Source organism: Centroberyx affinis, unplaced genomic scaffold (genome assembly GCF_046629955.1).
Source record: "Centroberyx affinis isolate AG114_WGS23_722 - 3 ecotype Tasmania unplaced genomic scaffold, CSIRO-AGI_Caff_v1 ptg007463l_1, whole genome shotgun sequence".
Lineage (NCBI taxonomy): Eukaryota > Metazoa > Chordata > Actinopteri > Beryciformes > Berycidae > Centroberyx > Centroberyx affinis.
In genome coordinates, this window is record NW_027283769.1 from 2,501 (window position 1) to 15,000 (window position 12,500).

Below are 12,500 nucleotides of genomic sequence, written 5' to 3' on the forward strand. Positions count from 1 at the left end.
CTCCTCCTGTTCTTCCTCCTCTCCTTCCTCCTCTTCTTCCTCCTCCTCCTCCTCCTCCTCCTGTTCTTCCTCCTCTCCTTCCTCCTCTTCTTCCTCCTCCTCCTGCTCCTCCTCCTGTTCTTCCTACTCCTCCCTCTCTCCCTCCTCCTCTTCCTCCTCCTCCTCCTCTCCTTCCACCTTCTCCTCCTCTTCCTTCTCCTCCTCCTCCTCTCCTTCCTCCTTCCTCCTCCTCTTCCTCTTCCTCCTCCTCTTCCTCCTCCTCCTGCTCCTCCTCCTGTTCTTCCTACTCCTCCCTCTCTCCCTCCTCCTCTTCCTCCTCCTCCTCCTCTCCTTCCTCCTCCTCCTCCTCTTCCTCCTCCTCTTCCTCCTCCTCCTGCGCCTCCTCCTCCTCCTCTTCCTCCTCCAGACAGCTGGATGTGGAGAAAGTTTCTTCTGTGGAAGACGTTTGAACTCCTTCCTGGTCGGACAGTTTCCTACCGGACAAAGATGAAGTGTTTTTGCGTTTGGAGCATGCTCAGTGCGTTGAGCGTCCTCGTCCTGTCGGTGTGGGAGGAGTCAGGCCGCGAGGCTCCGCCCCCGAACTCCGCCCCTCTGTCCCGGGCGAGGCGGGGCGTCCGGCTGAGGAGGAGCTGGGTGTGGAACCAGTTCTTCGTCCTGGAGGAGTTTACCGGAGACGAGCCGCTGTACGTCGGCAAGGTAGGAAGACCGTGATGAAGGGCGGGAAGGGTTAGTTACTCTTTACTTATCGCTCATTTAAAAAGTAATCCCATTACTTAATTCCTCAGCAGCAGCAGTAATTAATTCCATTCCTCGTTTCATTCCTTTGCGTTTCGTTGTTTCTCTTCTCTGGGTTTCTCTATCAGATGTTTGATAAACTGGATGTTGAGTTTTCTCTGGAGAAACAGAAAGTTCTGATCCTGACTGACAGTTCAGACTGATGAGGAAACTCCAGCTGCTAAAAGTCTGTGTCTCCCTCAAACAGACAGACAGGCAGGCAGGCAGACAGGCAGACAGGCAGACAGGCAGACAGGCAGACAGGCAGGCAGACAGGCAGGCAGACAGGCAGACAGGCAGACAGGCAGACAGACAGGCAGACAGACAGGCAGACAGGCAGACAGGCAGACAGACAGACAGACAGGCAGGCAGACAGGCAGACAGGCAGACAGGCAGACAGACAGGCAGACAGACAGGCAGACAGGCAGACAGGCAGACAGACAGGCAGACAGGCAGGCAGACAGACAGACAGACAGACAGGCAGGCAGACAGGCAGACAGGCAGACAGACAGGCAGACAGACAGGCAGGCAGACAGACAGACAGACAGGCAGGCAGACAGGCAGACAGGCAGGCAGACAGACAGACAGGCAGGCAGACAGGCAGACAGGCAGGCAGACAGGCAGGCAGACACGCAGACAGGCAGACAGGCAGACAGGCAGGCAGGCAGACAGGCAGACAGGCAGACAGACAGACAGACAGGCAGGCAGACAGGCAGACAGGCAGACAGGCAGACAGACAGGCAGACAGACAGGCAGACAGGCAGACAGGCAGACAGACAGGCAGACAGGCAGGCAGACAGACAGACAGACAGACAGGCAGGCAGACAGGCAGACAGGCAGACAGACAGGCAGACAGACAGGCAGGCAGACAGGCAGACAGACAGGCAGGCAGACAGACAGACAGACAGGCAGGCAGACAGGCAGACAGGCAGACAGACAGGCAGACAGACAGGCAGGCAGACAGACAGGCAGACAGACAGACAGACAGACAGGCAGGCAGACAGACAGACAGACAGACAGGCAGGCAGACAGGCAGACAGACAGCTCAGTGATTGTGATGTAATTACTGAGTTTGAAATTGTAATCTGTCATGTTAAAGGTCTGGAGCCAGCTGCCCCAGCTGAACGTAAGCTCCATCATGAGTCAGGGTGTGAAGTCACACTAACTGTTATGTTGAAACTAGTCAGTTTGACACTGAAGCTGAGTCTGTTTAGTTTCACCAGGAGACTTCAGGTACATCTGAACTAGTAGAGCGTAAACAGACCACTAACCAACACATTGTCGCAGACAGTGACGTTTTCCCCTGCCGCACCGTTAATATAGAACCTGTTAATATAGAACCTGTTAATATAGAACATGTTAATATAGAACCTTTTAATACAGAACCTGTTAATATAGAACCTGTTAATACAGAACCTGTTAATATAGAACCTGTTAATATAGAACCTTTTAATACAGAACCTGTTAATATAGAACCTGTTAATATAGAACCTGTTAATATAGAACCTGTTAATATAGAACCTTTTAATACAGAACCTGTTAATATAGAACCTGTTAATATAGAACCTGTTAATATAGAACCTGTTAATATAGAACCTTTTAATACAGAACCTGTTAATATAGAACATGTTAATATAGAACCTGTTAATATAGAACCTGTTAATATAGAACCTTTTAATACAGAACCTGTTAATACAGAACCTTTTAATACAGAACCTGTTAATACAGAACCTGTTAATATAGAACCTGTTAATATAGAACCTGTTAATATAGAACCTGTTAATATAGAACCTTTTAATACAGAACCTGTTAATATAGAACCTGTTAATATAGAACATGTTAATATAGAACCTGTTAATATAGAACCTGTTAATATAGAACCTTTTAATACAGAACCTGTTAATATAGAACCTGTTAATATAGAACCTGTTAATATAGAACATGTTAATATAGAACCTGTTAATATAGAACATGTTAATATAGAACCTGTTAATATAGAACATGTTAATATAGAACCTGTTAATATAGAACCTGTTAATACAGAACCTGTTAATACAGAACCTGTTAATATAGAACATGTTAATATAGAACATGTTAATATAGAACATGTTAATATAGAACCTGTTAATACAGAACCTGTTAATATAGAACATGTTAATATAGAACCTGTTAATACAGAACCTGTTAATATAGAACCTCCTTGATAGAACCTCCTTGTGCCGCACCTAGAGCTAAAATCAACGACTATCATCTAACCATGGCTACGCGATCGCAACAGAAAAAGATTAGAAACCTTGGAAATTTGCAAACCTCTACAAACACATCAACAAATAGGTACGTTATCGAGTATAAAGTAGGCTGTAAGGATTCATGTTAGTTTGCCTCCTATACCAGTCTAGCCTAGATAGCAGCCTACAACTAGACTAGAATTAATATAACGTTAGACAACAAGTGACATCAAGCGGTTTAACCGTTATTTTCAACGGAGCAAAAGTTAGGCATTTCCCCCTCAGTAACCATTACTGATGGCTAAAGAAAGTTGTAGACTTGTTATTCGTCAGTTCAGTGATCTAAACTCATGTCCAAGATATAACTCAGTGGTTCCTCCTGTCCCCCCCCCCCCCCTCTCCTCTCCATACCACCTGAATGTCTGGAGCATCTCTCCTTAGCAAGTGAAGTGGAGCAATATTCACATCGGGAATGTAGCTTGTTACATCATCTGGGAGACTGAAATGTTCAGATTATTGAAATATGCATGACAGACACGTGGAAACTATGAAATCACTGTATAAAGTACGTATTCTGCATAGATGAATACAAATAATCACCCCAAGTGTCTATAATACTCTGTAATACTGGCTAACACCAAGTCTGAACGCACCACCGGGGAAGCCTATAACATGAAGCCTAATTTAGACTCCGATGCTGTGTGCGTATCTCTGCTCGGGGAAAACGAAAGCACGAGTATAAATCAAAATCATCATATGGTTCAAAATGATGTAATCCGTCATGGAGGACACGTTGCCGACATAAACCGCCCTGGATCTGTCCCTCCTGCTCCTCTAGCAAGTTAAACATGTCTTGTCAAATTGATGCGCCGTGCCAACTGTTATTTTACGGAGGACTTTACACCTAGTAGGAGGCAGGTGTAAGTTTTAAGTTGTAACTTAAGTCTACGTTGTAACTATTTCAGTTGGTGCAACCGTTAAAATTTTAGTAATGCGTAAACTCGGACTTAGTGAGACTTTACGTTCAAACTAGACTACGTTTGAACTACGAGTTCAGCTGGTGCAACTGGCTGCTGGACAGTTCAGCCTCGTGTTAAAGGTCTGGACAGTTCAGCATCATGTTAAAGGTCTGGACAGTTCAGCATCATGTTAAAGGTCTGGACAGTTCAGTGTCAGCATCATGTTAAAGGTCTGGACAGTTCAGTATCATGTTAAAGGTCTGGACAGTTCAGCATCATGTTAAAGGTCTGGACAGTTCAGTGTCAGCATCATGTTAAAGGTCTGGACAGTTCAGTATCATGTTAAAGGTCTGGACAGTTCAGTATCATGTTAAAGGTCTGGACAGTTCAGCATCATGTTAAAGGTCTGGACAGTTCAGCATCATGTTAAAGGTCTGGACAGTTCAGTGTCAGTATCATGTTAAAGGTCTGGACAGTTCAGCATCATGTTAAAGGTCTGGACAGTGTCAGCATCATGTTAAAGGTCTGGACAGTTCAGCATCATGTTAAAGGTCTGGACAGTTCAGCACCATGTTAAAGGTCTGGACAGGTCAGCATCATGTTAAAGGTCTGGACAGTTCAGCATCATGTTAAAGGTCTGGACAGTTCAGTGTCAGTATCATGTTAAAGGTCTGGACAGTTCAGCATCATGTTAAAGGTCTGGACAGTTCAGTGTCAGTATCATGTTAAAGGTCTGGACAGTTCAGCATCATGTTAAAGGTCTGGACAGTTCAGTGTCACCATCATGTTAAAGGTCTGGACAGTTCAGTATCATGTTAAAGGTCTGGACAGTTCAGCATCATGTTAAAGGTCTGGACAGTTCAGTGTCACCATCATGTTAAAGGTCTGGACAGTTCAGCATCATGTTAAAGGTCTGGACAGTTCAGTATCATGTTAAAGGTCTGGACAGTTCAGTATCATGTTAAAGGTCTGGACAGTTCAGCATCATGTTAAAGGTTTGGACAGTTCAGCATCATGTTAAAGGTCTGGACAGTTCAGTATCATGTTAAAGGTCTGGACAGTTCAGCATCATGTTAAAGGTCTGGACAGTTCAGTGTCAGTATCATGTTAAAGGTCTGGACAGTGTCAGCATCATGTTAAAGGTCTGGACAGTTCAGTGTCAGCATCATGTTAAAGGTCTGGACAGTTCAGTGTCAGTATCATGTTAAAGGTCTGGACAGTGTCAGCATCATGTTAAAGGTCTGGACAGTTCAGCATCATGTTAAAGGTCTGGACAGTTCAGTATCATGTTAAAGGTCTGGACAGGTCAGCATCATGTTAAAGGTCTGGTGTGCGGCCCCCCCTGCGGCCAGGCAGACCGACGCCAGGTTGGCAAACAGGCTTCAGCTTTCGGTTGCGGAAATTGACAATATGGTTGCCATATTTTAATGGATTATATCAAGATTAGATTATGGTGTTATGTAATTATTCCCCGTAATTCATTACATAAACATAAATTCAACTTGTTTCTTTAACACTTTGTGTTTAACTGGCTCTGGCCTTTTCTCCCTGACTCAGTGGGACGGTTAAATAAAATAAACACTTTAAAATACTTAATGTCTATAATCCCTTTATAAACAATGAGTTATTGATTAATTAATGATGAGTTAATGTGGAATTAATATACAATTCATTATTATCAATAATTGATCAATTACATCTTAATAATTTATAACAAATTAGTGCATCATTAGTAATGACATTAGTTAAATCTTTGTATTTAATTTATAAATCCTTTCCTTTAAATACTTTTGCTAATACACAATTTGTAAAACATTACCTAATATAGTTACATGTAACCTAGCAGGTGAAGTCATTATTGTTCTTAATTAATGATGAACAAATAATTTATCATGATGAACAGATGATATCTAAATAACAGGTTTTACTAATTTATTATAATATTTGTTAGAATATTTATTAACAATCTGTTAAACAGTTGTAGATGTTTTGCAGCAGCTCATTAAACATTTAGTAATGTTTAGTAAGACATTTGTTGCCATGACTGTGACAAAGGAAACATATATTATATTTTTTATTGTTCACTCTCAAACCAACCAATAAAAATCAGAGGCAGCGTGGCTTCAGCCCGGATTTATGTTATATATGTTATATATATTATATTTACATTTATGAGCGTAGAGATCTGACAGATGTTTTGAGTTTCCCTAGTGATGCTAGTGAACTAGCATGCTAGTGAACTAGCATGCTAGTTCACTAGCATGCTAGTAGCTAATGAGGAACTCATCAGAAAGAGACACAGGCATAAGCGGACTAAGCGGCTGCTTAGGGCCCCCAAGAGCGCTTGAAATGTTTTTTTTGTTGTTTTTTTTGTGATTTATTATATTATGTCAATGGTAATCACACAAAAACGCAATATTATGTTAACAGGCTGGCTAGCTAATACTACTGGTTTAATCAGTTCCCGCTGCCTGTCAGAGCTGGTGTCACGTTCAAACGCAATGTGCACTTTTGATGTGAGCACAGTCAGTCAGACTAACGTTGGGTCACAGTCCTCTCCTCTGCGTCGATGCAGAAAAAAAGTAATGTCGCAAAAAAGGACGTATCCTTCTGGAGCAGAGAAAAGAAACAAGGAGAAAACAGAAGATGAGAAAAAACAGAAAGATAAAGGTATGGCAAAAATATCATATCCCAATTTTTTTCAGGCAGGATCACGATCCACAGATTCTTTTTCATGTTGGTTTTTAAGACTATTTTGCAAGTTACTGAACAGTCCAACCAAACTAAATTACTTATTTCATAAAATTTAGCCCTGCAAGGCAACACAACCTAAAAGAAAAAAGAATAACAGACCATTTAGGCATTGTCTGCTGGTTTATTTTGTTACTTTTCAGTTCACCACGTTCAGTATGCCACTTAGTGCTGTATCACTTTGAATATTAAAGTGCAAATTAACACCAGACCACTCTTGTGAGTTTGGTACCTTTTAAGATTAAAAACCATAGAAGGGTAAAAACATGCCAGGCTGACGTTGGTATGATGTAAGAACACAGCTACAATTAATAAAATTGATAATGGGTGTGTTGATTTACAGCAGGTGTGCGAATGATCAAGCATTGACAAAAGTCAATAGTACTGGCGGTGCCGAGGCCGTGGGGGCCCCCAAATTTCTTTTCTTTTCACACAGAAAAAGTGGTTGCCAACATGGGCAACCAGACAGCACAAAATAGTTGACAGTGGCCCAAATCTGGTTACTCTCTCTCTCTCTCTGTCTGTCTGTCTCTCTCTCTCTCTGTCTGTCTGTCTCTCTCTCTCTCTGTCTGTCTGTCTCTCTCTCTCTCTGTCTGTCTGTCTCTCTCTCTCTCTGTCTGTCTGTCTCTCTCTCTCTCTGTCTGTCTGTCTCTCTCTCTCTATGTATATACAGTTTCAGCTCCTTGTTTTTCACCATGAGTAATTTACATTTCCATCATTCTGGAAGGCTGAAATTCTCTGACAGCAGAATCCAGACTGACAGGCGGTCTGTTCTCTGTACACTCAGGACACCTGAAGGGACATTTAGGCTTCAGACTGGCAGACCAGCACCAGGTAGACAGGTACAGACAGGTAAACTCTGCTCTGATTGGCTACAGGCTCAGGAAACAGGAACCTCTGATTGCTTCCATCTGATTTCATTCCACAGTGAGATGTAACAACGAAATATATACTATCATTATACTATCATATACAGTACTAATACTACTTATTATACTATCATATACAGTACTAATACTACTCATTCTATCTACTTACATTCTGAATCATATTTTCTCTCACTGTGTTATGACAGATTAGTGTTACAGTGTTATGAAGCTTCCTATCCATCCATTCATTCACAGATCACAGCGCCATGGTAACGCTGGTCCAGCTTCAGCCAATCAACATTAACTGGGTCTTGTAGTTTTTCTTGACTTGCATCATGGCTATTTTTACTTTAAAACTCAGCGGAGTCATCTAGTCCTGTAAATGTCATCTATCTTATTGGCTGGATGAATCATGACCAGAGCTGCAGAGAGAGAGAGAGAGAGAGAGAGAGAGAGAGAGAGAGAGAGAGAGAGGGAGAGAGAGAGAGAGAGAGAGAGAGAGGAGAGAGAGAGAGAGAGAGAGAGAGAGAGAGAGAGAGAGAGAGAGTCCATGTGATTAGTCTAATGTATACAGGCCGGTGTGGAGGAGAGCTGATTAATGTGGACACACAGCGCTGAGTCTTAATGAGAAGCAGACTGGGACTGAGCAGATAAAATATTCCACACAGCACCTGTAAAGTACTATAAGCACATTATGGATGACTGTGGTATCAGAATAAGTAATATTACCAGTAATATGAATTAGTAGTATTACCAGATGGTATCAGATGGTGTCAGAGTACTACACTTCTGTTGGGTCTTCAGACTGACTGACCTAAAATTGTCTGTAATCGAATTCAGAGCTATTTTGCTGAAAATGAATTGAATCCAAACTTTCAGCATGCCTACAGGACAGCACTGACAGATAAAAGATGATTGTTTAATGGATATATATATCTATATATATATATAGATATATATACTGACAACAAGAAACTTGTGGGGTTAGTTACCTCCACCAAGGAGGTTATGTTTTCGGTGCTGTTTGTTTGTTTGTTTGTTTGTTTGTCTGTTAGCAGGATTACGGAAAAACTACTGGGCCGATTTTCATGAAACTTCGTGGAAGGGTGTAGCATGGGCCAAGGAAGAACCCATAAAATTTTGGAGCGGATCCGGATCCGACTCGAATTTTGCATATCATAGCAGACTGGACGCTCTCCGAGTGCCCTTCTAGTTTTACTAGATTTCAGTGTGACCTTTGACGTTATTGATTATGGATTGCTGCTGGAGAAACTTTCTTACTGTGGTTTCTAATCCTCTGCTGTGACATGGATGAAGAGCTTTTTATCCAGTAGATCACAGAGTTTTCTTTAATGGTAGTCTCTCTGATACTAAACATGTTCAGTCTGGAATACCGCAAGGTATTCCAGACTGAACTATCTCCGGTGGTGTCATAGTCCTGTGCCTCTCGACTGTCTAATCACAGATAGCACTCTTTCTTTTCTTTATCACACTACCTCTGTGTGTTTTTCTCCTTTTTGTAATTTTAAATTTGTTAAATTGTTATTTTCTTTTTCGTTTTTATCTTTATTTCTTGTATTTGTATGCATTTTTTGTCCTATCTGGACCCCAAGAAGAGTAGCAGTTGCCTAGTGTAACAACTAATGGGGATCCTAATAAACTAAACTACTGGGTCTTTAGACCGACACAGTAGTACTACACTCCTAACTGTCATCTCCAGCCCAGCCTTTGCACATTAAGCCTCTCTGTCAGCTGAGATACTGGTAGTTCCAAGATCCATTTCCCATACAAAAACCCTGTGGGACTCCAAGTCATTTCTTAACATATGAGCGAATTATCCTCTCTGCCTTCTCTTCCTTTGAGATCTCACATATTGTCGGGCTTGTAGTGCTGACCTCCCTGTCTCACCTCCTGGATCGGCCAGTTGTCATTATTTAGGCTGGCATCATGCCAGCTTCCTAAACTTCTGACCGGCTTCTAAAACTGTTGGGATTGTTTCTTCATCTATGTAGAACCTTTTGTTTCCCAGTTTCCCCTTAACAATGAAGAAGCTCAGAGACTTACTCAGGTTATCATTCAATTTGTTCAGCAACCTTTTGGTACAATCTTTTTGTTGTATTCCAAGCAGTCACATCATGCCCTGATGGGTGGGAGCCCCCCAACACCCTCCCTCCCCCTGCACCCCCACCAACACCCATTCTGATGTCCAGATCATTCCCTTCATTGCCATAGTGAAAGCTAGAGGCTTGTGCAGCCTGCCATGCTGTAGTAAAGTCTGCTGTTGTGAAGCACATCTGAATAAAAGCTGAAAAGAACAAATTGAAAGTAAGTTATGTGGTACAGGGCCGAAGGCACCAGCAAGGGCCAAAATATCACATGGAAATCTCTTCTCCCTGCCTAATTGAATTCAGTGCTAAATAATGCATGTGTGCTGTAAGCGGGCAGCAAAGCCTGGTGCTCCTGATCTTTGTTGAGTTCTAGGTGTCTTCTCAGCTTCTGCACCAACACACTGAAGAACATCTAACCTCTGGAGATGAAGCTCTTACCACAGTTTGGACCACTTTCCACTTAGTGAACTGGGTGAAGCATTTGAAATTATGTACAGTGAGCATTCTTTGTCATACTGGATTTAATTTATTTATTCATTCATTCAGATAGATAGATAGATAGATAGATAGATGTCCATCATGATGCAAGAAAGACCAAAATTAGGATGAACATCATGAAGCTCAGTCTGAGTCTCCTGGTAGAACTGGAGGAGGAGGAGCCTCCTGTCCGATGGTAATGTTGGTGTAATTATCTGGTAGGTCTGTCACTCTGTCACCCAGGGCAACGAGGGTGTTATGGGAGTCATCAGACAGGACTTCTGCCTCACCGGTCTGTCTGCAACCTGAAAATCATCGGTTTAGTTCCTACTCTACAGCAGAACCATGTCGGCCAGTGTTCCCCATTGGAATTCCTGAGCCTCTCGTCATTCAGGCAACAAACACATAAAATCCAACTCATTTATAAAAGTCCAACAGTCCACACTGTACAACACTACAGCAGCTGGTTGAACAAATCAGTGAAATCATCTGCTGGTGGACTGGTGGACCAGGATGGAGAACCACAGATCTACTATCAAATGTAAAGAAGACAGAGCTCATGTCATGTAGTGTAAAACAACAAACCTACATTTAACTGAACACTTAAAGGATAATTTAGTTATTTTATTCATAGTTTTTGCCATCATGCAATTCTGATAAAATTTGCATCACTTATTTCACTGTAGAGCTCCGTACCTCTGTCTGTCCAATACAAACAGTATGAACCAAAAAAAAACACAATAACACTCGCACTGTAGTTACATGTCTTTAAATAGCTGTGATTTATGACAGTTCAGTTATAATCCTCCATTTTCTTTCTGCTCACACACTTCCTTGTTGACTTTGCTTGCTGCTGCGTTCAGGTCAAAGCAGAAGAACGGGATTTTGTTGTTTCAGTTTGAACAAAGTAAACCGTGTCAAGCGTTCTTGACATGGTTTACTCGTTGGAACAAACACATCCAAAATCATTTGTATTTGTGAATTTAAAATCAACCATAAACAAACTGCAGCCGATATTAAGTCGTAAGTACTGTTGATTATATCAGTGTGACTAACTGCTGATCTTGATCTGTATTACCTTGGAGTCTCTGTTTACTGTTGACTACTTTGACACGGTGAACCACCAAATCCTCCTCTCCACACTCGCTGAGCTCGGCTTCTCAGGATCTACCCTCTGCTGGTTTGAGTCCTACCTCTCAGGGAGATCCTTCAGAGTGTCTTGGAGAGGAGAAGTGTCTAAATCCCACTACTTGTCCACAGGGGTACCTCAAGGGTCAGTGCTTGGACCCCTTCTCTTTTCATTATACACCACCTCACTGGGTGCAGTGATCCGCTCACATGGCTTCTCTTATCATTCATATGCTGACGATACCCAGCTCCTCCTGTCGTTCCCGCCAGACGACCCCACGGTCTCGGCGCGGATATCGGCATGTCTCGCCGACATCTCGGCTTGGATGAAGGAACGCCACCTTCAGCTTAACTTGTCAAAGACTGAGCTCCTTGTCATCCCAGCCAGTCCCTCTATACAACAACAAATCAGTATCCAGCTCGAATCAACTGAGCTCATACCCACAAAGTCTGCCAGAAACTTGGGTGTCATGATTGATGACCAGCTAACCTTCAAGGAGCATGTGGCTTCTGTTGCTCGGTCATGCCGATTTGCTCTATACAATATCAGGAAGATCAGACCCTACCTGTCTGAGCATGCAGCACAACTCCTGGTACAGGCTCTTGTAATATCACGCCTTGACTACTGCAACTCCTTACTGGCAGGGCTCCCGGCCTGTACTTTCAGACCTCTGCAGATGATCCAGAACGCGGCGGCGCGTCTGGTCTTCAACCAGCCCAAAAGAGCACATGTCACTCTGCTGTTCATCTCCCTCCACTGGCTCCCAGTTGCTGCCCGCATCAAGTTCAAGTCCTTGATGCTCGCCTACAAAACAATAACCAAAACGGCTCCGACCTACCTGAACTCCCTCATTCAGGTCTACGCTCCCTCCCGCTCACTACGCTCTGCCATGGAGCGGCGCCTGGTGCTGCCACCACAGCAAGGCCCTAAGTCTCTAGCCAGACTCTTTTCTTCTGTGGTTCCTCCTCTGCCACCTCAGCAAGGCCCTAAGTCTCTAGCCAGACTCTTCTCTTCTGTGGTTCCTCCTCTGCCACCTCAGCAAGGCCCTAAGTCTCTATCCAGACTCTTCTTCTGTGGTTCCCCGGTGGTGGAACGAGTTGCCAAACTCCATTCGATCCGCAGAATCCCTCTATCCTTAAGAAAAGGCTAAAGACCCAGCTCTTTAGCGAATACCTCCTTTCATAAAAAAAAAAAAAAAAAAAATT

At 43.0% G+C, this 12,500-nt stretch overlaps 1 protein-coding gene across 1 annotated transcript in view; it reads left to right on the top strand.

Annotated features, from left to right (window-relative positions):
• The first annotated feature begins 510 nt into the window (after positions 1-510).
• The window catches only part of cdh7a (cadherin 7a), a 49,768-nt gene continuing 37,778 nt past the window's right edge, over positions 511-12,500 (top strand). The window contains exon 1 of the mRNA XM_071513744.1: positions 511-696. Coding sequence (XP_071369845.1) covers positions 511-696 — 186 coding nt within the window. The remainder of the gene's footprint in view (positions 697-12,500) is intronic.